Below are 25964 nucleotides of genomic sequence, written 5' to 3' on the forward strand. Positions count from 1 at the left end.
GTTTCACATTACCCAACTAACCTGAAGTATAGTGCACATATAGTAAAATAATTAAACAAAATATGGCAGATGAAGTTCAAGGTGCAATATATTTTCGGTCGATGCATTTAGTCTGATTGAAGTGTAAATGCTAAAATGATGAATGTTTTAGTAATCTAGAAAAGTGATAAAAATCGTAAGCATTACAACTAATTTTTACTATAGTCAGAGAAATCATATTTGAAATCAAATTAGTTTACCAATCTTTATTTATTTCGATCCTTTTGGAACACTTAAGTCATCCAAACGTCTCTTTCTGCCAGAAATAGTAATAAACCCTTTTACGTTTCAGAACTAACATTGAGAGTCAGCATATACACAAATTCATTTGTACCAAACAAAACCTTCATTTTACCAATGCGGTTAATGTATCCAAAACACATTTTAAAATTATCAAACACCTTTAGCAAACTTGATTGAAGTTTATACAAATAAATAATTTTCTTTATTTTATGGTACCCATAAACCAAAAGGGAGAGAGATGAGACAGAAGGTTGCTTTTGCAGTATTCCGGGAATGAAATGCTGTCTCTCTCCTAGGATTGGCGTGAGTGAGTGAGAGAGAGAGACTCCCATTCCTCTGTTTTGTCCTTCTTGTAATTAATTGATTTTCACTATTTATCCTAAAAAATGAAATATATATTTTGAATAAATATTTATCATTATAAAATGCCTTTTATTTGAGAAGATTAAACAAATGAGAGACCGTAAATAACCTTTTTAGGACCAACCTAAGATATTCATAAAAAAGATCAAGAAGATCTTTGTTTGGTCACTCCTGCGCACATCAATGCAAAAAGAGAGACTTATATGTCTGTTACCCAAATAAATAAAAATCACTACTTTACACAATGTTAAATTCAAACCCATCTAGTATTAATTTGATAGTTGCCGACTTAATTAGTAGCCAGTTTAAGATAAAATAAGTAGTGTTTCAAGTTTTCTCATAGCCTTCTTAAGTTTTTCTCCACAAGTTGTTAATGTGTAAAATGATAAGTATTTTTTTATAAAGAAGGCAGCTTTTGATGCTCTTATTCCCTAATAATTACCAAAATTAAAAGAGGTATGATGAGTACACTGAAGCTGCACTGTTACTGTAAACCAAATGAGAGGAGAGGAAAAAAGAAAAAGAGAGAAGACAAAAAAGTTGAGTGAAATGCAAAAAATCAAAAGCATACAAAAGCTGCTCATTTGTCCAAAAAGAAACCCATCATAAAGTAAAAGCATTATGAGATCAAAACCCCTCAAAAATTAAAAAAAAAAAAAAAATCAAATTCAACTTTTTTGTAATAATAAATAATTCAAGAATAGGAACAGAAAACACAGCATGAAATAAGTATAAAGGAACCAGCTTGGTCTTATTTCCTTATCTGTCTAAAACTCTCTTAAACCTCTCCTCTCTCTCTCTCTCTCCATTTTTTCTCTTACTTATCTTCTTCTTCAGAGATCTGTTTCCTCTCTTCTCTCATTTTCTTGAGTTATCTCTCTCTCTCAAGAGTCTTCTTCTTCAGTCTTCAAACATAAGAAAGGAAGTTCCTTTTTTTCCTTTTTCTTCACTTGCGGGTTTATCTTATTCGGGGTAGGGGTTAAGGAGGCAACTTTGGGTTTGGATTTGAAGCTTTTCGTAAAATCAGAAAGCTTTCGAGTGAGGTTTTTTTCAATTTCAAAACGTGGGGGTGGGGGGTTAGGGTTAGGGTTTACAAGTTATGCGAACAGGTGGTTATACGATTCAACAGACACTCACTACAGAGGCTGCTTCTGTTTTGAAGCACTCTCTCACTTTAGCTAGGAGAAGAGGCCATGCTCAGGTTTTTTAACTCATCTTTGTTAATTTTAAATGTTTAAAAAGTTTTGATCTTTTTGATGTTTTCTCAATGAAAAAGTTTTTGTTTTTTTGTGTGTTCAGGTCACGCCTCTCCATGTTGCAGCTACATTATTGTCATCAAGGACAAGTCTATTGAGAAGGGCTTGCATCAAATCTCACCCTGGTTTTTCAACAAATTACCAGTTTGCCCCTTCTCGTCTTCATCATCATCACCATAACCAAAACCATCCGCTTCAGTGCAGAGCTCTCGAGCTTTGTTTCAATGTCGCACTCAACCGGCTCCCTACTGTTCCTGGTCCTATGTTCCATGGTCAACCTTCTCTCGCAAACGCTCTTGTCGCTGCACTCAAAAGAGCTCAAGCTCACCAGAGACGAGGCTGTATCGAGCAACAACAACAACAGCAAACGCAACAAACGCAGCCTCAAACGCAACAAACGCAGCTTCTTGCTGTCAAAGTGGAGCTTGAACAGTTAGTTATCTCCATTCTCGATGACCCGAGTGTGAGCCGGGTCATGAGAGAAGCCGGGTTTAACAGCACCGCCGTGAAAAACTGTGTCGAAGACTGCTCAGTTTCCTCTGTCTTCTACGGTGGCTCCGTCGCCGGAGTTTTCTCTTCTCCGAACTCTCCCGATCAACAACAACAACAACAACACCACAACAACATCAACCGATTTCACCACTACCAAAACCCTAAAGATTTCAACTTTATAAACCCTAACTTCCCTTTATGGCAAACCCATTTCTTAAACCAATCTCCCGACCAAAACCCACTTCTCATCTCCTCTTCCTCCTCTCACCATCATCATCAGCAACAGCGCCTGAGAGAAATCGATTTGAAACTCGTCGTCGATGTTCTTCTGAGGAAGAAGACAAAAAAGAAGAACCCAGTGATCGTCGGAGACTCAGTTTCGTTCACGGAAGGGTTCGCCTCAGAGCTAATGGCAAAGCTAGAGAGTGGAGAAATCGATCAAACCGGTGAGTTAAAGCAAACCCATTTCGTAAAGTTTCAGTTTTCACCAATGGAGTCCAAGTTTATGAGGAGAGAAGACGTAGAGACGAACATAAAGGAGTTAAGGAAGAAAGTTATGTCTCTCACGGCGAGTGGCAAAAATGTTATTATCTTCACTGGTGACTTAAAGTGGACAGTCAAAGAGATTACCAACAACAGCAATGGTGGATTAATCGATGAGATCTCTTCGTCTTACAGTCCATTAGATCATATAGTTGAAGAAATGGGGAAACTAATCGCTGAGTTTAACGATGATGATGATGATGATTGTAAAACCAAGAGGGTTTGGGTAATGGGAACAGCTTCGTTTCAGACGTACATGAGATGTCAAATGAGACAACCTTCGCTAGAAACACTGTGGGCACTTCATCCTGTCTCTGTCCCTTCGTCTGCTAATCTTGGCTTAAGCCTTCATGCGACAAGGTAAACTCCTTTTCTTTACTTTTTACCATGTATTACTCTTAAAGTAAAAATAAAGACAAAAATATCAGTCTATTTTTTCACAAAAGTGAACTCTTTTTTTCGTGATGTTGGTCAAAAAGGGATTGCGTAGATAGTGACACTAGCTAGTATATCTATGTTTAAACTTACAAAAAAATCGAATCTTTGTGTCTAGTTTCAAAAATAATAATGTGGTAATTTTCTTTTTTTTGAAAAAATATATATGTTTGTGATTTTGCAGTAGCTTACTTGAAAATGGTCCTTTTAGAGTCTGTCTTTGTTCTCTGACTTACTCAGATCAGTGTCTCATTGAAGCCAAAACCCTCTGTGTCCATGCCTGTCCATTCACACATACACAGTTTCATTGATTATAAATGTTTTTAAAAAAAAATATTGGACCTACATAGGAGGAGTCCACCTAAGTGTAGCTGGTAGGTAAATTATAGAGATATGACACTTTTTATTCGTTCTGAAATTTTGGATGTTAGAAGTTCAAGATATTGAGATTGGTAGAGTAAGTGACGGATTAGAGAATATGCGTTCTAGATATTATTTGGTGTAATATTATTCAATGGATCATTTTGCTTGTAGACAAAATTAAAACATCGTAGAGAATATATCCTGCAACTGGAAGATAATAAAGCTTGTAACTTTTTTGAATTATAATGTTTTGTTTTGTAGCAATGCGTGGACACTTTTACCCTCTTTTTACCACTTTGGTTAAAATTGGTCTCAAGTTTTTTTTTCTTTTATGTCTGAAAGCTAAGAGACCGTTCTATAATAGGGAAACATCTTGTCCTGTTGTCTACAGAGCTCTTTTAACAAGAATCCAAAACCTCTTTTTTACTTTTCTGTTTTGTTTTTTCAGATGTTTATTCACGATAATGCCACTGACCTCTGGTTTTTGACCGTTTGTTTTTATTTGCAGTGGGCATGAGGCACGGACGATGAGTAGTGTTAATGCAACAAAGTCCTTTTCTGGTTACAATAATAAAGCTGAGGAGGTAGAAGAGACAATAAGCTCTGTTCTAAGTTGTTGTCCTGAGTGTGTTACTAGCTTTGAGAGAGAAGCAAAAGCTCTTAAAGCTAACCAAGAAAAACTCTTGCCTTCGTGGCTCCAATCTCATGATGCAGACAATAATTCTTCACAGAAGGTAGACTATTTTGAACTTGATATTCATTGAATAAATGGTTGATTTATTGGTAAATCATCGAAGATCTTATTCTCTTGTGTTTTGATTGTGTGTGTAGGAAGAGTTAATTGGGCTAAGGAGAAAATGGAACAAGTTTTGTGAACATCTACATAGTCAGACAGGACAATTAAGTATGATGGGCAAAAACTATCCCTATGGCTTGCCTTATGGATCATCAAATGAGTCTTCAAAATCAATTTCGTTGATTGATTCGTTGGGTTTAAAGCCGAACCAGCGAGCTACAAACTCGATTGCCAAGTTCAGACGTCAGAATTCTTGCACTATTGAGTTTGATTTGGGTGGAAATGAATACGAGAAGGGTGAGTCGATCAATGAAGCTGAAGATGACAAGGGAAATGAGACGATCACTCTCGATTTGGGGCGTTCTCTGTTTCGCTCAGACTCTGTAACAGAGAGGGGAAAGAAGATGAGTGCTTTGGTTAAAGCCTTGGAGGAGAGTAATCCAGGGCAAACTGTGACAATGCGTCTAATAGCTGAGAGTTTAATTGATTGCGTGTCAAAGAAGAAAGACGGATGGATCATGATCGAGGGCAGAGACACAGCAGCGAAGAGGAGATTAGCTCGTACTGTATCTGAATCTGTTTTCGGATCTCTCGAGTCTCTGGTTCATATTGACCTTAAGAAGAAAGGCAGCGAGTCAAAGGTCAGCTCGGAGACGCTACTTGCTTGCGGATTAGAGAATCATGAGAAGGTTGTTTTCTTGATTGAAGACATTGATCTGGCGGAGTCCCGTTTCTTGAAGCTCCTTGCTGATCGGTTCGAGGAAAAACGGAGGATGAAAGGCGGCATTGATCATCGCCAAGCGATCTTTATTTTGACAAAAGAGGATTCGAGCAATGCGAGAAACAGAGACTCTGTTTTGCAAATTGGTTTGGAGATCACGGCACATAGTCCGGGGAAAAAGAGAAAGCCCGAGTGGGATGTATCGGTCAGGGAAGGGAAGAATTCTAAAGCGGGAGAGATAGAGAACAGGTTTTGGATTAAGAAGGAAGTGTGCTCTAGGCAATCGAGTTTCAACAGCTCTTATCTCGACCTGAACATAAAAGCTGAAGAAGAGGGAGAAGGTGAGATCAGTCCTATTACAAGCGATTTAACCGGAGAGGAAGAGGATACAGAGTTCTCTTCCAGCAACTTTCTGAACCGGATTCAAAACCGGTTTGTTTTAAAACGGTCATGTGAACCGGGAATCGAAAGGGCGATGATAACGGCAGCTTTCAGGGAGGTTTTTCCGGAAGGGGAAGAAAGAGACGGAGTTAGGTTTAGCGTGGAGGATAAGTTAGTGGAGGAGCTGTGCGGTGGGGGAGGATACATTCAAAACGGTGCGTTTGAAAGTTGGTTAAAGGAGGTTTTTCAAACGGGGTTACTAACGGTTAAAAAGGGAGGGAAAAAGGATACGGATGTAATTAGGATGGTGTTTGGGGGTATAGCTGACAACAAAGGATATGGTGGGGGTGTTGGTGGGTACATGGGTACATTTCTTCCGAACAAAGTCCAAGTTTCCAAGTTCGAGTAGATCAATCTTTCTTTCGGTTTAGTTTTTCTTTCGTTTTTTTGTTCTTTTCCATTTTTCATCAATATGTAAAATTTCCATTACTAATGTGGGGGTTTGACTGGTGTAACTCGTTTTTTTCCTTTCTTTTTCCGAATGTAATATAAATGCGTTTCAAAATTTGGGGAAAATGTTCTATTCAGATTGTTTTTCGATTTTTAAAAATCACTTATTTTGGCATTTAAGGGTAGATGACAATGGAACAAAAAGAAGATTCAATTATGGTTTGATCAGGAAGATACTAAAGTAAAATCGTAGTGGCAATGAACTAACCAAGCAAAGCCTAGTTGGCAAGTTGGCATTATACATATTTTGGATTTTATTATATTGTAAAACTGAAGTTATTATCGTTTGGCAACACATATACCATGTTCAAATCACTTTTATAATTCTGCTACATGGTGATTTGCAACCCAAAGAAATAATGTGGAATCAGTACCGTGCTCAAACTAATTGTGGCTTAGGGCTAGTAAAAAATTGTGACCTTGTGTTTTTTTAAAAAATTATTATTTCAATGACAACAATGATCACAAGATGAAAAAAATAGTATAAGCCAAAACTTTTCTATTATTCTTTTCTAAAAAAATTCTAAGACACAATTCCAAAAGACAATCCTTTATTCTTAATTATCTCTTTTATCAATTGTCTTCCATTAGTATTTTATACAGCTATATTATAGTTATAATACGTAATTATTTTATGTGCAGAAATTTCTTTATACATAAAATATATTTATTTTATTATAATGACATAATGTCATGGACTTCTCAAACAAAACACCATTTTGCATTATAATATACACATTTATGTTATCAACTTAATACATATAATATAAGCCTAGGTGAAAAACATGTGGCCTAATAAATTTAAAAATTTTGGTGGCTTAGGGCAAATGCCCTTTCCATTTCACCTTAAGCACATCACTGACATTGTGTGGAATATTGAACTTAAACATTTAAATTCATGAAAAATAAACATATCACTTATTTTTAATAGGCCCTATGCTCATGCACTGTGGAGACGATATTATGGTCCATGTCACATATGTATGCTCTTTTTCAAAAGAAAATTGATAGCGTAATTTTTGCAATGATTAATCTAACTACAACCACAATTTATTCCGGATTTTGATTTTTAAAAAAACAAATTTTCTATTATTAATTTGACTATGTTCATAATATCTTTTTTATTTTACTTTAATTATCATTAATTTTAAGGTGAATTTTGTTACTTTATCATTATATTATGGTAATTAACCTATGGTTGTATATCTTAAATTTAAGGGGGAATTTCAAAAATAATCCTTTTGAAATATCATTTATGAAAAATGCCCTCTCTTTCAAACTTTACCAAAAAAGCCACTAAAAATTTGCAAATTTTCAAAATTTGTGTGTAACTTATAAATATATACACAAATTACCTTTATATGTGTAAAATTTTTATATATATTTTATAAATACAATATAAGTACCTTTTAAAAACCTTTAAAGAACTGTTTAAAAATCTTTTAAAAACCTTGTAAACTTTTTAAAAACCTTTTAAAATGTTTTAAAACTTTATAAATATTTGGATTGAGTTTTGAGGTATTAGTTATTATCTAGAAGTACCTTCTGAACCATATAAAACTTTATAATTTTTCATATTTTAAAAGGAATATTTTTGAAAATGTATAGATGGAAAGAGTATTTTTGAAAAGGGATACACCAAAAAAGTTATTTCTCAAAAATTCTCTAACTTTAAAGAATTTTAGATTAACCTATGTATGACATACGTAAAAACTAATAGGGAAAAATAATTGTCGGTATTGTTTATTCACCTGCATATCCAATTTATGTCAAGTCGGTAAAAAAAACAGTGTCTTATCCACTATTTATCGGTACATGCACACTTATGGAACCAATCAAAAATGCAATTTAAGATATTATTAATAATCAAAATTTATATAATTTTTTATATGAAATAATATCAGTAGAATTTGATAGTAAAATGTAAAATTTAGTATTTAGTACCATTAATATTTAGAAGATGTGATATATTAGATTTTGAGTACCAGTAAAATTTAATAGGAAGTTGCTTGTGAGCGAATTGTACAAAGAAATTTTTAAAATAGCCGTTGGGCAAAAGAAAATATTTAATATAAAAAAACAAGTAAAAATAAGATGGTTCAAGCATAATACAACAAATTTTCGAACAAAATTTTTAAAATAACTTGTGACACATCTGGTTTATGAATCGTCAAATTGTGTTTTAGACCGGTTGGAATCGACTGTTTAATGTTCATAATGTGGAACGATCGAATATCAGGTTCTTTGGATAAGATAGTGCATTATAATGAGAACCAGTTTGTAGTATCTTCTTGTAAGGTCTATTAAATGAAAGAGTAGTTAAAGACTTGATTATGTGAATTTTGACGAGTATCCGCCACTATTTTAAATTAATCGATGTTGATGGTGGGATAATTATTAAAAGTTTGGTTATGAATAAATTGATTTAGTTTTTCTGTTTGTTTTGATTGATTTTAATTTTGTCATGACATAGATTTACAATAAATGATGACTTTTCTTTTATATACCTTTGAATCATTTAACCGATTTCTAATAATAAGAGATCTTCAAGAAAAAAAGAAAAAAAATAGTTACACAAGTAAAAAGAGTAATTAAACTAAGCGAACATAATTAGAAAAAAAAGAAATAAATATATATTGGGCTGAGAGACGGGAGAAAGCCCAATGGGCGTAAAAGCGAGATTAATTCAAATTATAATCTACCGAACGCGAAAGATAATAGCGAGGTCAGCGACTGGGGAGTTTGATTACGAACGAACTTGAAAAAGATTCATCGTCTTCTCCGTCTGTTAGAGAGCAAAGAGATGATGAGCTCTGCAACAGCAATTGGAAACTGGAAGCACACTGTTCTCTACTTAGCCTTAATCTTATCTCTTCTCTACTTCATCGAATCCCTAATCTCGCACAAATTACATATCAACCATAACAACATCCATCTGAAAAGGTCTCCAAATCTTCCTCTAAGGTTCCGCGACGATGGCACATTCAAGATCCTCCAGGTCAGTTGTTTGTCCGTCTTGTTCTCTGTCTCTCGATTCGTGCAATTCTCTGATTATTGAATTTGAATTTTGATCGATATCGTTTGATTGCTATATAGGTTGCGGATATGCATTTCGGAATGGGGAGTATTACTCGGTGTAGAGATGTGTTGGATTCTGATTTTGAGAACTGTTCTGATCTTAATACTACTCGGTTCCTTCGGAGGATGATTGAAGCTGAGAGACCTGATTTGATCGCTTTTACTGGTAAATTTTTTCATATGAATTTGTGTGTTAGGAGTTAGGTTATGTTTATGCATACTTAGTATGGAGTAGATAAGCTCTGAGACAGCTCAAGGGAGAAGTATTTGGCTGATCTGTAGTTAGATGTTGTGTTTCTTAAAGATCTCCAAATATAGTTGAACGAGGTGTACAATACAATTGTGAAAATGATTGAACAAAAACTTAGGTAAGTGTGTGCCTTTGGTAACTGAGTTTTGTTTATGCTGTTGATGATTAGGGGATAATATATTCGGATCAAGTACTACTGATGCAGCTGAATCTCTACTTCAAGCCATTGGTCCAGCTATTGAATATGGAATCCCATGGGCTGCCATTTTAGGAAATCATGACCAAGAATCCACTTTGAACCGTGGAGAACTTATGACTTTCCTTTCTCTTATGGATTTTTCCGTCTCTCAAATCAATCCACCAGTCGAAGATGGGACCAAAGGAGGCACAGTGAGATCAATTAATGGCTTTGGGAATTACCAACTCAGAGTACACGGTGCACCTGGTTCTGTGCTGTCAAATAGCACTGTCTTTGACCTCTTCTTTCTTGACAGTGGAGACAGAGAAATAGTCCAAGGTAGACGAACATACGGATGGATCAAGGAATCTCAACTTCGTTGGCTTCAAGATACTTCTAAACATGTAATGGTATTAAGCATTTCTCAAAGCTCACATATTGGTTCTTTCATCATGCTTACACATTAGTCAAGATTCTTACCTATAAAGATGACTCACTGACTTAACAGGATCATAACCAGAGGATTCCCGGTAATCCTCCAGCGTTAGCCTTCTTCCACATCCCAATCCCGGAAGTCCGTGATCTGTGGTACACACCCTTTATTGGGCAGTTTCAGGAGGGTGTGGCATGCTCCGTTGTTGAGTCAGGAGTCTTACAGACCTTTGTGTCCATGGGAAATGTAAAAGCTGCGTTCATTGGACACGACCATGTCAATGATTTTTGTGGAAAACTAAAAGGGGTATGGTTTTGTTACGGTGGAGGATTCGGATACCATGCTTACGGAAGACCAAATTGGCACAGAAGAGCAAGAGTGATAGAGGCTAAGCTCGGGAAAGGAAGAGACACATGGACAGGGATCGAACTTATCAAGACTTGGAAACGTCTCGATGACCAAGACTTAAGCAAGATAGACGAACAAGTACTATGGGAAACTTCCGATACAATTCTGAAAGGATAAACGGGCAAAGACATATAAAGGTACTTATCTCGTCCTGTCATGAAATAATACCCATCTTTTGATGTTTCGTGTGAGAATTTTCTGAGTCCCTCTGCGTCTAGACTCATTCATGACTTGGACATGATAGATATAAGTCTGTTTATCTTGAAAAACGTTTTTCAGACGGCCACAAATTCGTATATGTTAAACGTCAGCTTTCTCATTAGGGGAAAGTAGTATTGTCGAAACACATGTGAAATGATGAAACACAGAATTTTCGTCTGGGATGCTTTGAAATGGTCAGTTCGTTGCTGTTTCGGTGTGAATGTGTGATCTCTTTTGACTATCTGACATATTTCGTCTTTTTTTTTCTTCTTAAAAATATGTATTACGATTACAATACGATCGTATGATCCTCATATGCTGAGTTATAATGTCGTCAGAAATAGTTCCAGCGTCAAATCATTTCTCATTTTTCTTGTTATTCTTTTTGTTTGTTTCACTAATTTTGTCATTTTTTCCGCCTTTTTTTAAGTACAATTATGTTTCTGAACTTTTCTTCTGGTCACGGTTCTAAACTTTGATTAATATTTTTTCAGGACAAATTTTTTTCTTTAGTGGCCACACTGTTTTTAAAGTTTTCCATTAAAAGGTATCAGAATCGTTATAAAGTACTAGAATAGCTATAAGCCTCGTGCCGAATACCATTTAAATTAAATATAATAATACTCTTCTAGTCATTTTTCTTTTTTAATTTGGAAATATCTAGATTTTTTTTTTGATCAAATTACTGTTACTATAGATCTCTCATTTTCATGTCTAATAATGGACATAATTTTTTCTTTTTAGTAAGTAGATACAACGGTGGTGGTGTATAACTCTCTACGTCGTTGTCTCCCAAGACTTTGGTCTGTCTCATTCTCATTCTCTCTTTTTCGCCCTTGTCTATATAAAGCTCACACAATTCGAGAGAGAGGAGACCAACGAAACTAACCAGACTGTTGGATTCTAAAATCTGTCGGGAAATGGAGAATACTATCGACCAAGAATTCAGCAATTACTGGGAACCCAGCTCCTTCCTCCAGAACGAAGAGTTTGAATACGACAGGTTCTTTCACTCTTCTCTTTTTTTGTCTCTTTTACTTTCCAGCTTTTAGATTTTGATATTTATTCCATTTCTTGAAAAAAAAAATAGCTGGCCGTTGGAGGAAGCGATTTCTGGGTCGTATGATTCGAGTTCGCCGGACGGGGCGGCTTCGTCGCCGGCTTCTAAGAATATTGTGTCAGAGAGAAACAGAAGACAGAAACTTAACCAGAGACTCTTTGCTCTTCGATCAGTTGTTCCCAATATAACCAAGGTTACTTACGACTCTTACCTCTCTTCGTCTTAACTCAAAACTCTTAATTTGTCTTCTAATTCCAAGATCCAAGCTTTACTATGGTTTGCTTTTTTCTTTTTCTTTTTAATTAGATGGATAAAGCATCAATAATCAAAGATGCTATCAGTTACATACAAGGGTTACAATATGAAGAAGGGAAGCTCGAAGCTGAGATCAGAGAACTTGAATCTACACCAAAGAGTAGCTTGAGTTTCAGCAAAGATTTTGATCGTGATTTACTTGTTCCTGTCACATCCAAGAAGTTGAAGCAGCTTGATTCTAGTTCTTCCACTTCTCTCATCGAAGTTCTCGATGTAAGTCATGCTTCATTGATTCTTTCACCTTGAAGTATCATAGATTAATTTTTCAATTTTTTAAAAATTGGTGGGTTGTTGTTTTGTGTGGGTGGGTGATTTGAAGTTGAAGGTAACATTCATGGGAGAGAGGACAATGGTGGTGAGTATAACATGTAATAAGAGGACAGACACAATGGTGAAACTGTGTGAAGTCTTTGAGTCATTAAATCTCAAAATCCTCACTTCCAATCTCACCTCTTTCTCTGGCATGATCTTCCACACTGTCTTTATTGAGGTCAGCATCTTTCTCTCTTTCTCTCTCTTTAGTTAGTAGTAGTAATTAGTTAATTACTAATTTGAAGTAATGATTGCAATTTAGTCAAAGAGTGGATAGTAAACTTTTTAAGATAAAGTAAAAGGAAGCATTCAAATATAGTAGTATATGATTACTTTAGTTAACTTTTCTAAAAGTCTCCATCATCCAGTATGTATGTAATTTGCATGATATTAATTTCGGACTAAAATCTCTTACCCCTTTTTCGCCTAAACAATTTCTCAAAAATCCCGAATGAAGGTTGTTAAAGGTTAAATATAATTAAATCAGTAAGTGTTCAACGAAAAACACAACTAGGGTGCAACGAGTACAACTAGGGTGCAACATGTACAATTGGGGTGTAACGGGTACAACTAGGATGTAACGGGTACAACTGGTACACTTAGGATGTTCGATTTTTATTTAAAAATTATAAGAGGGGTAGTTTCGTCCTTTCATTAAAGAAGAGAGATATGTAGAATTAAAGTGGATATATTGAAAAAAATTCTAGGAATAGAGGCAGGAGAATTAAATCCTATTAATTTCTACTGTTTCTCAACTTAAAATTTACCAAAGTGGAAATAATTTGTTTCCAATATTTTGTTAGTTTTAGGTAAACCGTGAATCGAAATTCTGGAATTTGCAATTTGGAATATGATCTGATTTTTATGGGGTATTTATAGCATTTTTTTTTTTAACGTGGTGTTCAAAAGTCATATGCTCGTATCGTACCAAATCATTTTAACAATAAATGTCGCATTCGTGACGCTGGCAATGGAGCGTTGTGTTATTACTTTATTTGTTTACCTGAAAAATTAATATAAATACTTTTTCCAAAATGTAAGATTTTGATACTTATTTTTTTAGACGACATGGACCTTTCTGATTGATTTAAAGCAAGATTTTATTGAGTAAACTAATGATGATATCATTGTACACAATATTCGGCTTATTCTTTATCTGGTAACAATTATTTTTGTTGGCCACTTAAAACTTATAGTGCATCGAGAAAAAGTGTCAATTGTTAAAAAGCAATTTTAGGTTGTTTTTAAAAAATAAAAATGTTTTCTTCTCTATTGGTAATACAGTTATGGTAACGTAAATGTTTTGTTCATATCGGAAGCTTTTCTGGTGGTGAGCAAACATTTATTGGGATTTCGTTTTAGTATTTTTCATTTTTGGTCCCACATTTATAGTGATTTGGTCCGTTTTGGTTATTACAAAACAAAAAAAAAATAATAATATTATCTATGTGTATGTGGTAAGCAGGAATCTGATTGCTTTGGTATTGATAAATACTGTTCAACTGCTCGAATTAAATAACAATGTCCTATAAACGATAAAATATTAGCTAAGTCTGCCAAAGTATACATATCATAAAAGATTGTGTGGAGATTATAGAAAGATAGATGAGATTTCTTAAATACCTCATATAAAATAATATTAAGAGTCAAGAATGATTGGATCTTAGAGATAAGATTATGATAGCAATTGCTAATTAAAATACTTAATCACTTTATCTTTTAATGGAATCTGTTTTCTTCTTTTGGCTTATGTCTTCACTTGCAGTATTTTTTTTTTTGTTGTAATTTCTTGTCAAAGCATTGATACAATAATCCTAATTATTGTTCATTAAATGTGTGTGTGTGTGTGTTTTGAACAGGCGGATGAAGAAGAACAAGAGGTACTACGGTTAAAAATAGAAGCAGGAATAGGAGCTTACAATGAAACTCAAAGCCCCACTTTTAGTATTGACTCTCTTTACTAATACTTTTGTTTTGTTTGTTTGTTCTTTTAGTTTCTCTCTTTACCATCAATAATATATGTCTCTTCTCATTTTCTTCTCCTTCGTTTTGTTTTGCCATCACGAAGACTTCTTTTGTCTTTTATATAATGTCTATAATAAACCGTACCCATTGTCAATATATTGCTCAAAGAAAAAGATTGGTTTTTCTCTTTAATTGAGATTGAGAACCCAATGTTAAAACTAAGCCAAGCTCCATAATTAACGAACAGTTAGAAAAGGTCATGGATTCTTTTTATGGAGTAAGTAGTGCTATATTTAGTGTTCAGAGGTACCATGAGTAGATCCTTTGTGGTGTGGTACCAATGGAAACAGGTCATCTCTTGTTAGAATTCTTGGCAATTTGATCGTGAGACTACAGTACATACAGATAATGATTGGTACCAATTACTATTTTTTTTTCAATGGACAACAAAACGTAAATTCACTTGGCCATGGTGGACATGATGATGAACTCCAAATCAAAATAAATAAAGATGTCCACTTAAGTAAGAGACACCTTTTCTTTCATTAAATAGGGTTGGTAAGGTTTTAAGTTTTAGATAATGAAGCACAACGTGGTTACTAATGATCTTCAATATAAAATCTTGTTACCAAATCTAGAATATTCAAAATTACCAGGTGAAGTGGTCAATCTCCTGAAACAGTTTATCATTTAATTTCCATATATTTTAATTTACACGTTATTTGTGTTTTATCAATTTTTTTCTTTTGCTCTCTACCCATACTACTTATTTTAACTATATTCTCCGCAAAATTTTAATTTAGTGAAACAATCGTTTGTTTTTTTTTTCCACGTATTTTTTGTCAAATAGACAGCACATTGTCATAAATAATGATGATACGTGTAATAAATATATACATTCTGTACATACGACATTAGTTTATGGATTCGTTTACGTTTTCCATTTAGAGAAAAACTACAATTTCTAGACCACAGAAAAAAAAATGATTGGTATACGTTTTCTTGTCACAAAAAATTGTTACATCAAAAGCAAAGGAAATCTTTAGTAACATCAAAAATTGATTAGTAACAGAAATGTAACTATGGTTTTTTTGGTATACATTTGTGACAAGAAAACGTAATTGCTTTTGATGTAACAATTTTTTGTGACAAGAAAACGTAAGTGGTATACTAAATATCTTTGACTATTTTGCAATTGCTTTTGATGTTCTCTTATTTTTACATTACATGCAGAGTTGCAGACCAATCAATTTTTGTAAGTAGAATATACTGTAGCATTTTTATAAAACCATAGTTACATTTCTGTTACAAGCAATTGCAAAATAGTTAAAGATTTCCCTTGAACTCTTATGTTTACTATACATGCGTGCAAGAGCTCATTTTTGTGTGAACACATTTAAAACGTCTCTCTCAACCTATATTATTAAAGCTCACATGCTTATATCTTATATGTGTATTAATACGGTCTTCTAGACTTCTTGTGGATTTTATTTATTTATTTCGCTCAGTCCATACCAATCAATTTCAAAGATATCATATACTATCTCTTTTTTTTATTTGTTAAAGGGTTTTCTTAAGGTTGTGTTGGTTTACCGATAGTTAATAATTACAGATATTTATTTCCAAAATTCCTTTTTTATCCTTGTTCTTGAGTCAATAAACCCGATTGTCGAATTATTGAAATTTCTGTTTTACACAGTTTGGATGTAGCAAAACAAGAAATATCTGCTTTTCAGGGACTTTTTTTTTTTTTTTTTGTAAAATATAATTTGAATATACTATTAGAAAGTTGGAAACATAATTGCTTGACGTGCTATATTTATTTACGAAGGGCTCACATGCTTGCTGGGATTCATTTACTTACACTTATGTTTTTTTTTTTTTATATAAATGATGGTCTGTATTCGGAACTTATGGCTTTTGCACATTTTAAATTTAGCAAAATTAGAAAAATTTGCCTTTTTAGAGATTGGAAACATAAAAGATACCAAAGAAGAGAATCACTGCTGAGAAAAAAATGGTTGAAATTGTATGAGCAAAAAACCAAAGTATAACCTCTTCTACAAGACCAGCACTCTATAAATTATGGCCAGAACTAAGGACAGCCACTAGTAAAGAGGAATTTAGAGTTAGACAACATATATACATAACACAAAAGCTTCATTACATGGTCCAAAACGGCGGTGATTTTACCAGTCTTTGAGCAGTTCTCCAGCAACATCCCGGTAGCTGACTTTCTTTTTCTTCGCAGGAGGAGGAACTGTGTCTGCCTCTGCGTCTGCGCCTGCGTTCACAGAAGTATCATCAGTCTCGGCGCCGAGTTTCCTTCTCTCCGAAGACTCACAATCATAAGATACATTAGCGTTTCTATTTTCCCCGGTAATTCGGTTTGATGTCTCTGTGTTTTTCTGACTGAGGCTCGGGATCATGTTCATTAACATAGCTTGTAGTGGATCCTCATGGATTTGTAACTTCTCTTTCATACCCATCTCGGTCTTTGCATTTCTAGAATCTTCTGAGGCCTCTTCAACTGCTACTGTGTTCTCTTTATGCAGTGATTCTGTGTGCATTGCTATGTTAGGCTCTCGAGGTTCTTCGTTTTCCACTGATCTACCAGCTGCATTACTCTCTTCTGCATCTGCTGACACATTGTCTATGTCATCAAAACCATCATTTTCCTCAGACTCATCTCCTCCAATCTTCGAAGCCTTCTTGCCTCTTCGTGATCTCTGTACTCTTTGAGTTTGTGCCACACGAGACTTTCCTCTCTTTGCAGATTCTCCTCTGCTAGAGTTTCTTTGAGCCCCACCGAACGAATCAGTCTCTTCTGCTATATCACTGAGTCGTGTTGAAACTTTTTCTTCAGAAGCATCACTCTCCTCTTTTTCGTCCCCGCCTATCTTAGAAGGCTGCTTGCCTCTGCGTCTCTGTACTCGATGCGTTGAGTTTGTAGAAGACCTTCCCCTTTTAACAGCTCGAGTACTTGACCGTCCTCTTGAACTTCTAATTTCCATTTTAGAGGAAGCTGGCTCTTCGATTTGAGCACTACCACAGGAAGCTACTTCCGTTATATCATGTTCAGATTTACTGAAGCAAACAGAAATAAAATCATTATATAGATGAGAGACTAATTTTTATATCATTTGTAGATAAGAACTCATAAAATATGTTGACTCACTCTGATTCTTCAGTATCAGACTCTTCCATATACTTAGGCCTCAGAGTGTAGACGTCCTCGCAAAGTTTTTGCTCTCTTTGCAAGCTGTCTTCTAACCAGTGAGAGTTAACAACGTGTAGCCTTCTCTTCAACAGAAGGCGCTTCTCCACTTCGCTGAAACTATTACAGAGAGAGCAGATAACAAAGTCTTAATCCTAGTTATATAATGTGGTACGAAGCTCATAATCAGAAACAAAGAATCTGAATTACTTTTTTGAAACTGAAGTAAAATCCAAAGAGTCTTCTGTTATAGCAAGGACTACAAGGTGCGACGCATTAGCAAGATTATTGCTAACTTTACCACCACCCATTAAGACTTCGAACGCTAATCTCTTAGCCATAATTGCCAACAGAGCTTCCTCTTCAGTGCTCCTTCAAGTAAAAAATGACATATTGAGGATGATGAGTATTGCTTTAGGTAACTGTCATGTTTAACATAAGAAGAAAACAAGAGGGGGTTTACAATGTTTCACTATACGGGTAAAAGTAAACACAGCAGCCAAAGAGGCAGGACCATCTTTTCTCTGGACATAACTTTTTCTTGTAGTATTCAATGGATTTTAAGTCATCGGATTGCTTGGCATTGCTTAAGACCTGCAAGCGAAAAAAAAAGGGATTGAAACCCGACTGTATGATTCCAGTTAAACGGTATCAAGAAGTAGTATAATACTTCCAAGGGACTTACTGAACATACATACCTGTTTGAGACCTTCAAGGTCTAAATCCCAGTAATAAGAATCCGAGAATTCATCAATGTCATCCTGTAATTTTGTCCTTGAAGCCTCAGTGAGGTGGAGGAAGTACCTTCAAAAAGGCCGCAAGCGGTTTTTGTTAGACACAACATTAAAGCACGAAACCCCAAAGGATCGATACCATAAGAAAATGTTGCTAGGACTCACTTTGGCTGCAAAGGAAGCATCTTATTTCGTGAACAACAATCTAAGATCCATGAAAAGTGGATGACATCTCGCTGACGCTTTGCTGCCTGATACTTTATTCCTGAAATAGTTCTTAAATTGTTTTGAGAAGCACCTCATGCGTACAAAGGGTTAGGTAAAACATGTAAAGAGTAAAAAAGTGACATACCACTGCTTTCCGCTGCAATGCAATGAGTTACTGAGTTGTTTAAGTTCATTGAGAACTTTCCTCCATTCTCAACTACCATTTTGTGAAATGTATCAACAGAATAGGACCGAGGCACATTAACAAAATCTGTAAGATTTGTCAAGGAGATACAAAAAAAGAGTAGTAGAAAATTTTCTCAAAGTTTGCAAGTTCAGGTAGTTTCAGAACTCATCCATGTAAAAAGGTGTCTAATACTAATAGAGGAAGCCAGCTGAAAATGCAATCAGTAAGGAAACGGTACCCAGGTGAGAATGAAGCAGAGAGAAGAAACTTCATTTTGAAACATGTCAAAAGGATACAAAATATCATATTTGAGAAGATTGAGGTCTTGCCCTTGATATCCGATACATCAGTTTGAATAAACTGAGAAGGGACAAGCGACACATTCTTTTTCTCTCTCTTGGAGGATTTATTGACTTTTGGATTGTCATGTGTGCTTTCAGATTCCTTCTGTTTCTGTGTGGTGCCGTTACTCGAATTCACCAATTCCACAAAAGCTGCAAAGTCAACATCAGCCAGACATATAAAGAGCAAGCAGATCAGTTATTTTAACTTTCATGATAATGAGAACATTGGATAGTTTCTTTGGGTCTTTTACTCACCCTGCACATCGAGACATTCATGCCAAGGCTTGTCATATCTTACTTTATCAATACGAGGAAACCTCAGACTGTAAGGTGCAACAAACACCTACATAAAATATAGCATGTGCATTATAAGCAACAAATCTGCATTGCAAGCTACCAAATTAAATTAAAAACAAATATTAGAGGTCACTAGCTAGTCTTCACATTCTCACATCTTATGGACATACCTCAGACCTTATTGTCCTGATATCACTAGTGATTGAAAGTATTATTGATCTGCAACAAGGGAAGAGAAAAAAAATATGAGCACAGAAAATAGTATTCAACGATCCAAATTCTTCTTCTTCAGTTGAGAAAAAGGAAATGATTGACAGAAAACTGACTTCTCTGGGCTCTCAATCCAAACATCTGGTCTCTCTTTTGAGTGGTTTGTGACCTGGTAGAAGCTTGGTGGAGCCTTCTTTGGGTGTTCACTTTTTCTGAAACACAAATAAAATATGTGAGAACTATTAAAGTAAGATGTAGTGTGTTTAAATTGTCAATATATTATTATACCCAAAACCCTTCTAGTTTTGATGTATGCTAATAGCTGTTTCTCGTGAGTCATATCTTAGTGGAGTATCTGTATTATATCCTTTTCTCCTTAACCTTGACTGATCTCATATAGTTTAATATTTTTTTGTTTAAATGAGATAAGAAAGCCAGTGAACTGATCCTTCTCTCACCTGAAATAAGGCTTCAGTTTGCTTACAACAGTGTTAAGTTCTTCATCAGAAAGTCCAGTGCCAACTCTACAAAAGGACATAAATCTGGAAAACGAGAATAGCTTATCATTGATAGTTAGACCTGAAATGTCTGGGCAAACAACGAAAAGTTATGATGTCACGTAGCTTTAAAGTCTGCTGGCCCATGTTCTGTCAAGACTGTTTCAGTAGTTTCTATAGATAATCTGAATTCATATTCTATGAGAAAATGTGAAACCATAGAAATACTTACCGCCTAGGATACACATTTGCCTCCGCCCGGTCAGCCAAGCCGACGAGAAACTGTGCTACCTCCCCTCCACGGCGTCCGGAGCCATAGTATCCTCCTGGTAAAGACGTAACAAATCCTCAATAAGATCCAATGAAAAGGACACCAATTTTGAAAAACGGAAAAGTAACAGCATATCGAGTACAGACCTATTATAAGAACATCAAGGTCAGAACCAGCTCGGATATATTCAGGCTTCAACTTCAACCACTTGCCACTACGATCTCCAGGTTCCCATTTTGATTCCAGGTCTTTAAGCACAATTCCTTCATCTCTGAGGACAAAGAAGAAACTGGATCAGAAACTAAAACACACATCTGCGAAGAAAATCATATTAAAGACTCTGTACTAGAGGGTCGATTAAGCAAGTATCAGTGTTCCTATACGGCCAAGAAGGTACCATTCAAACGTTTTGCACCACTCATTTATCGGGGAGAGAGAAATTTTGGCTGGATTTAGAATAAGAATAATAAACCTGTTTTCAACTGTTTCTTTGAAAAATCGCTCAACATCAGCAGCAGCATGGACAACAATAGACCAACTAGGTTCCCCTGCAAAAAAAAAAAAATTGTTCACATATCCATTTTAAATGTCCTAATGGTACCAGACGAAGATAAATAGTTGTATGAAAGATTAAACAGACTCATAATGATGCACAAGTCTAAAAACGTAGCACTCTTCAAGAAAATGAAAAAAACCCATCATTGATTCAACTCTGTCGCACTTGTCAACATTCCTGAGTCTACTAGAATCTTAGTAGTCCTTACCTGAAGGGCGGTGAACATTGAGACCACCTTCAGGTACTAAAACTTCTAGACGACCTTTTAAAGGCCTGACCACTTTTTTCAGCAGTTCATGCCGTTCCTTCAAACTCTGGTGGATGACGCTAGTATCGCCAACATAAAGAACATCAAAGGCAACATCTAGTACAAGGTCAAGGAAAAGAATATCTCTAAAGTCGTTTTGTCGTGACATTCTGAAGTCGGGGCATTAACTTCTCCTGGTAAGGATACAACACAGCTGCATTGATAGATAAATAGAACATTAGAGTTTGTAGTCAGATCCTCAAACAGTTTCACTCGCAAAATAAAGCAAACAACAAAAGTAAACAAGTGGGATTTCGCATATGAACCTGTCTATGGCTGTCAAGACCTTCCCTTGCTGCCTTGGCTGTGAAAAAGAGTAATAGAAGGATCAAATCTACTGCAAGCAAGACTAAGCTTTTTAACATAAGGATATTGATTAGACTCCAAACCTATTTCCTGATTCGAACCAAACTCAGCAAACCGATTCAGAGATGTATCCCAGACCAACATTTCCCCATCAAGGATGCACCTAAATGGCAATAAAAAGAAAATAAAAGATCGTATATCTCATAATTTCAAGCTTGTAAAAACCTTCCAGAGCCTAAATAAACATCAACTGTATTCTTACTTGTCCACCAATATATTTTGTACAATAAGATCCGACATGGCATGCACGTATTCAGAATGGTCAAGGAAGTTCCTGCACCATCACTAAAAAAAGTAAGGTGCAAATTCCCTATCTGTCAAAACACTAAGAGACCGGTAGAGAACTTGAAACACTAAGTCACAAAATAGTCATGAACTATGCCATATGCAAATAACATCTCTATCAAAACATTTATAACAGGGTAGACGAGAGAGATGTGGAATCACCTAGAGTAATAGTGTATCTCAGTCCCATTTTTGTGTATTTGTATGCGATCCCCATCAAATTTGCATTCAGCAATTACATCTTTCCCATGTAGCTATGTCAAGGGAAAAAGAAACTCATGCATTGGTTAAAGAAATAAAACACCCATAAAACGAAATTAACTAACAAAAACTATACTGCAGAGTGATATGAAGTAAGTTGATAATAGATTTGATGCAATTTACCTTCTTCCAAGCAGCATTTACATCACTGATACGCATAGCTAACTGAGGTCGTACGGCTTTTCCTACCTCTATATCCTACAATGTAACAAACAACCAAGCCACCACGTGAGAGAAAGTCATAGCATTGAGCGCCATGAGTGAGAAATATAACATAATCAAAGAATGAGCAGCAGATACATGAGGAAAGACATATACTTTGGCAAGAGTTGAAATAAAACAGTATACAAGTAAGTAAGTAATCACAACAATCATAAAACTGACAGACTATTATTAAAACCTGGCGCTTGTGCCGTTGGTGTCGATCCCTCAACTTTTCACAAACTAGTTTCAAGTCACACGTAACATTGAACAAGTCCTCAGCATCTGGATGGAACTCCTGAAATATGCTCCTCTCGCTCATTCCCAGTTTCAAATCTGTAAAAGCATTTTCCAAAACAAATCAAAATTTCTAATTGATTCTCAATTTAAAAAAAATGGAAACTTTATGTGAAGAAAGCTGAAAAGTTCCAACCTTTTAAAATTATCCTAACGACCCACTTCATCTCCTGAGCATTTGTCTTCTGAATCAGAGTAGAAAGAACAGAAGTTTTCTCCCCTCTGTGTTACATAGATTGCAAAACCAAAACCAAAATTAAAGAGATTGTAAATAGAAACAATTGATTCTATCTATATGAAGTGTAAGTAAGGATCAGAGAAAGCACCTGTTCTCACTTGTAGCCAAACGATCAAGCAAATCATTCAATTCCTTAATAGTCAAACCACCTGAAGCCATTCCTTGTCTACGTTGCAATACCTATCATCACACAAACTAATGTTCAAAAACCCTAAAATCCTCAAAAACCCCAGAAAACTCGAAGAGCTCATTCCTAACCTCAGCAGCAATTAAGGAAAAGTTTCCAGCATTGGCACCAGCTTTAGCGGTTCCTCCTTTACGCCAATTGATAAGACGAACAGCGTCAGGAGCGTCGCGAGAGATGCCAAGCGCGTCGATCAGACACGTGGCGAGCACTGACTCCTTGAGACCGTAACTACCTCGTTCCCTATCAAGCGACGGGATGATGAGCCGTACGGCGACGAAGTAGTCTGAGGGTTTGCAGTAAGTGTCGAGAAACTTGCGGAATTTGGAGCGTTTCTGAGATGAGGTTTTGGTTTTTTGGATCCAGTTGAAGAGAGATACTAAAACGCTGAATTTGATCTCCTCCGTCATCTTACTTCGCCGGAATTTTTGGGTTCCTGATGAGATAACGGTTGATTAGGGTCAAAAGATGGACCGAGAATCACTGAGCAGCGTCGCGAATTGCTTGTCGGAGAAGAAAGTCGCGTTTTGAAAAAAGTCACACGGCCGGTTGGGTTGGCCCGGTTCTGTAGTATTGACAGGGACCTCTCGTCTTCTCTGGTCTCGTCTTCTCGTTATTCTGAATTTACACATTTGCCCTGAAACTTACTGAATTGATCAATTCAGTCCAGTGTGTACTATCACTTGGCAAAAATTGTATAAAATTTTAAATACAAACGAACCATTTATTTTGATTTTGCACTATACAGTATACAGTACTTGTAACTATTTTGATATTAGAAAGTGCAGGATTCATGGTTATATAGGTTGTTAATAGTGGTTGACAAAACAAAACTTTTTTACAAGTATTGCTAAATCAATCCTCATACAATTTGCTGCATAAATCAGTATGACAATTATGAGATCATATCATAAGTTACAACTTACAACAAGTCCCAAAAGCAATTTGAACATGAGATGAGAGGTTTATATTGGCTTTAAGGGATGACAAATGGTAAGCTTAAGAACTACAGCTTTTGATATCAATAAGCAAACAGTTCTAACCCAAGCTTCATTACAAGGTTGAACTCGCCTCATTACCACCTGCAACTCTCAATCCATGTTTCAGAATGTTGATCCGTTGAAACCAAAGAAGGGTCGCTGCAAGAAACAAATCCAAGAATTTAACTAACTTTCTAATCATTGATCTAGTTATAATATAAGACATCTTTTGACATTCAGAACACTGTGCTTGCTTTAATCAAAGTGACATGCTTTATAAACTTGATGCAAAAATGAGACTTACCGGGGAATCATAGAATTTGATATAAAAACGGGAGCTATCTATAGAGAGCTTAATTTGGAGAATCTCAGATATCGTCTCGCTAAGCTTCCCGTTAACACCTGGTCCTAATCCCCCAATAGATATCAATTCTCCATACGCAGCGGGTTCCTCCGTACCAGCAAACGCAATGGGCACTCCACTATTAAGCAGTATCATCACATACTGAAAACAAAAACACAGACGTTGTATTAGTAATGAACAGCCAAAAAAAATGATCAAAACGTATCCCACAAGTTAATAAAACACAATCAAGCTTGAGGATCCTTTACTGATATTTCAACATGTACATCAAGGGGGAATTCACAGAGGACTTTCATCAAACACTTCGTGTGCATACACCAACAACATCATGAATCCAAATAAAAAAACTGAAATTTTCCACTCTACTCTGATTTCATATAATTTAAACCATGAACAGGAAAAAAAAAAGAAACAAAATGTGTAATCGATTCATGAATATCGCGTAGAACTGACAGAAACAGTAGGGTTTATATACGGATTCAGGTTTGCCGATGATCTTAGCGACGGCCTTAGTAGCGTCCTTGAGGATGTCAGAGCAAGTGACGGCGTCGACTGGTATGTTTGTGAAGAGATTCAAAGTGGGCATCTTCTTGTTTCTCTGTCTTCTCCTTCTTCCGACAAAACAAAAACCAGTGGCTTTCAGATATGGAAGTTGAGATAACGGTAAGAGCATAAAATGGTAACGAGTATTCAATTTTTCATCAAACCAAAACTATACCAACTGATGTAATCAAACCGGAATCTAATGGGCCTGTAATTCGGCCCACCAATACGTTATTTGGTGTAAAAACGTCGAAAAAGTACAGACAAGTTTTTTTTTTCTTTTCTCTTAAGAATTTGGAGGGGGACCAATAGAGTTGTGTTTTTCCTTATATCGATTTTTTTTTCTTTTTTTTTTTGGAATCAGCATGGAGAATCATGTAATGGCATAGCATAACTCTTTCAACTTTTGCCTTTCCATGCTTATGATAAGCTTTTAACCTTTTTTATAATATGGATCCAAGGATGGGAGTAATGGACAAAAGAATAAGTATGTAACTACATTGATATTTTCAGTAAATTTCTGAAAACTTGAGTAGCAATTTCCTTTATTATATTATATGATGATTTGTATCTTTGTTTCATATTTCATGTAAGACATTAATTATTCCTTATTGTACATTTCACTATTATAAAGTGTATTGTGAGTTTTCTGCATATATACTAAAATATGTCTCTTGTTACTTCTAGATTTTGAGTACTAAATTTCAGTCCAACTGTGATCTTTCGGACTGTCTATATTCTCTCTAGTTAGTTAGATGTCAGTTTGTCTGTTTTCCTTCTTTGGATCCCAAAAGGTTTCAAAAGTTTACCATAAGCATGGAAGGCAAGATTTATGAAAGAAAGAGTAATGCTATTGCATTATTACCCATGCTGGTTAAAATATATATATATATAGAATTCCAAATTTAGGGCAAGACATAGTTTTAATGGTCCCCTCCAATGTGCAAGAGAAGCAAGAGTTCACTTGTTGTTTGTAACTCTTGATGAGCCATAAGCCAATTTGATAGAAATTTATATGTTCACATTTCCAGATCTGCCTAGTCTCATGCATATTTTTGGATTTTTCTTAGTTATAT

The 25964-nt window shown here is 35.5% G+C and overlaps 5 protein-coding genes across 8 annotated transcripts; 3 read left to right on the plus strand and 2 right to left on the minus strand.

The window, feature by feature from the left end:
- On the plus strand, positions 1507-6217 carry LOC104761789 (protein SMAX1-LIKE 5-like). The gene is made up of 4 exons (XM_010484910.1): positions 1507-1846; positions 1945-3296; positions 4243-4468; positions 4566-6217. Exons 1-4 carry the CDS (start codon positions 1745-1747, stop codon positions 6039-6041), a joined length of 3156 nt encoding a protein of 1051 aa, XP_010483212.1. The 5' UTR covers positions 1507-1744; the 3' UTR covers positions 6042-6217.
- On the plus strand, positions 8879-11543 carry LOC104761791 (probable inactive purple acid phosphatase 28). Of its 2 annotated transcripts, XM_010484913.2 has the most exons (5): positions 8879-9140; positions 9239-9386; positions 9640-10058; positions 10157-10626; positions 11435-11543. In XM_010484913.2, exons 1-4 carry the CDS (start codon positions 8946-8948, stop codon positions 10604-10606), a joined length of 1212 nt encoding a protein of 403 aa, XP_010483215.1. In that variant the 5' UTR covers positions 8879-8945; the 3' UTR covers positions 10607-10626; positions 11435-11543. The 2 variants fall into 2 exon arrangements, with proteins under 2 accessions (XP_010483215.1, XP_010483216.1); XM_010484914.1 differs by lacking the exon at positions 11435-11543 and having other exon boundaries at positions 9640-10052; positions 10157-10624.
- LOC104761790 (transcription factor bHLH35) lies at positions 11575-14496 on the plus strand. Of its 2 annotated transcripts, none has more exons than XM_019240465.1 (5): positions 11575-11693; positions 11781-11943; positions 12057-12278; positions 12385-12555; positions 14237-14496. In XM_019240465.1, the coding sequence occupies exons 1-5, from the start codon at positions 11611-11613 to the stop codon at positions 14339-14341; spliced, it is 744 nt and encodes a 247-aa protein (XP_019096010.1). In that variant the 5' UTR covers positions 11575-11610; the 3' UTR covers positions 14342-14496. The 2 variants fall into 2 exon arrangements, with proteins under 2 accessions (XP_019096010.1, XP_019096011.1); XM_019240466.1 differs by having other exon boundaries at positions 12391-12555.
- Positions 16347-23586, minus strand: LOC104761792 (DNA ligase 4-like). Of its 2 annotated transcripts, none has more exons than XM_010484916.2 (26): positions 23076-23586; positions 22906-22997; positions 22716-22801; positions 22482-22618; positions 22205-22279; positions 21983-22074; positions 21738-21809; positions 21559-21638; positions 21436-21473; positions 21317-21323; positions 21071-21226; positions 20779-20854; positions 20453-20577; positions 20268-20361; positions 19997-20080; positions 19655-19750; positions 19499-19547; positions 19287-19374; positions 18984-19181; positions 18646-18771; positions 18459-18558; positions 18258-18363; positions 18038-18153; positions 17770-17931; positions 17521-17679; positions 16347-17429 (listed from the first exon to the last, which is right to left on the minus strand). In XM_010484916.2, exons 1-26 carry the CDS (start codon positions 23409-23411, stop codon positions 16532-16534), a joined length of 3648 nt encoding a protein of 1215 aa, XP_010483218.1. In that variant the 5' UTR covers positions 23412-23586; the 3' UTR covers positions 16347-16531. The 2 variants fall into 2 exon arrangements, with proteins under 2 accessions (XP_010483218.1, XP_010483217.1); XM_010484915.2 differs by having other exon boundaries at positions 18023-18153; positions 23076-23585.
- LOC104761793 (macrophage migration inhibitory factor homolog) lies at positions 23853-25019 on the minus strand. The gene is made up of 3 exons (XM_010484917.2): positions 24821-25019; positions 24286-24486; positions 23853-24140 (listed from the first exon to the last, which is right to left on the minus strand). Exons 1-3 carry the CDS (start codon positions 25016-25018, stop codon positions 24105-24107), a joined length of 435 nt encoding a protein of 144 aa, XP_010483219.2. The 5' UTR covers position 25019; the 3' UTR covers positions 23853-24104.

Source organism: Camelina sativa, chromosome 18, assembly GCF_000633955.1.
Source record: "Camelina sativa cultivar DH55 chromosome 18, Cs, whole genome shotgun sequence".
NCBI lineage: Eukaryota > Viridiplantae > Streptophyta > Magnoliopsida > Brassicales > Brassicaceae > Camelina > Camelina sativa.

Bases quoted from the DNA above. Each gene is read 5' to 3' on its own strand.
- LOC104761793 (XM_010484917.2), bottom strand. From the start codon at position 25,018: ATGCTCTTACCGTTATCTCAACTTCCATATCTGAAAGCCACTGGTTTT. The intron at 24,487-24,820 runs GTATATAAACCC...TTTTGTTTTCAG, and splicing joins TCATCGGCAAACCTGAATCC to TATGTGATGATACTGCTTAA. The intron at 24,141-24,285 runs GTAAGTCTCATT...TGTTTCTTGCAG, and splicing joins TCAAATTCTATGATTCCCCG to CGACCCTTCTTTGGTTTCAA.
- LOC104761790 (XM_019240465.1), top strand. From the start codon at position 11,611: ATGGAGAATACTATCGACCAAGAATTCAGCAATTACTGGGAACCCAGC. The intron at 11,694-11,780 runs GTTCTTTCACTC...AAAAAAAAATAG, and splicing joins GAAGAGTTTGAATACGACAG to CTGGCCGTTGGAGGAAGCGA. The intron at 12,556-14,236 runs GTCAGCATCTTT...TGTTTTGAACAG, and splicing joins TCCACACTGTCTTTATTGAG to GCGGATGAAGAAGAACAAGA.
- LOC104761792 (XM_010484915.2), bottom strand. From the start codon at position 23,411: ATGACGGAGGAGATCAAATTCAGCGTTTTAGTATCTCTCTTCAACTGG. The intron at 21,810-21,982 runs GTGATTCCACAT...GTGATGGTGCAG, and splicing joins GAGATACACTATTACTCTAG to GAACTTCCTTGACCATTCTG. The intron at 20,578-20,778 runs GTTTATTATTCT...CTTTGTCCTCAG, and splicing joins AAAGAAACAGTTGAAAACAG to AGATGAAGGAATTGTGCTTA.
- LOC104761791 (XM_010484913.2), top strand. From the start codon at position 8,946: ATGATGAGCTCTGCAACAGCAATTGGAAACTGGAAGCACACTGTTCTC. The intron at 9,141-9,238 runs GTCAGTTGTTTG...ATTGCTATATAG, and splicing joins GCACATTCAAGATCCTCCAG to GTTGCGGATATGCATTTCGG. The intron at 10,059-10,156 runs GTATTAAGCATT...CTGACTTAACAG, and splicing joins ATACTTCTAAACATGTAATG to GATCATAACCAGAGGATTCC.
- LOC104761789 (XM_010484910.1), top strand. From the start codon at position 1,745: ATGCGAACAGGTGGTTATACGATTCAACAGACACTCACTACAGAGGCT. The intron at 1,847-1,944 runs GTTTTTTAACTC...TTGTGTGTTCAG, and splicing joins GGAGAAGAGGCCATGCTCAG to GTCACGCCTCTCCATGTTGC. The intron at 3,297-4,242 runs GTAAACTCCTTT...TTTTATTTGCAG, and splicing joins TTAAGCCTTCATGCGACAAG to TGGGCATGAGGCACGGACGA.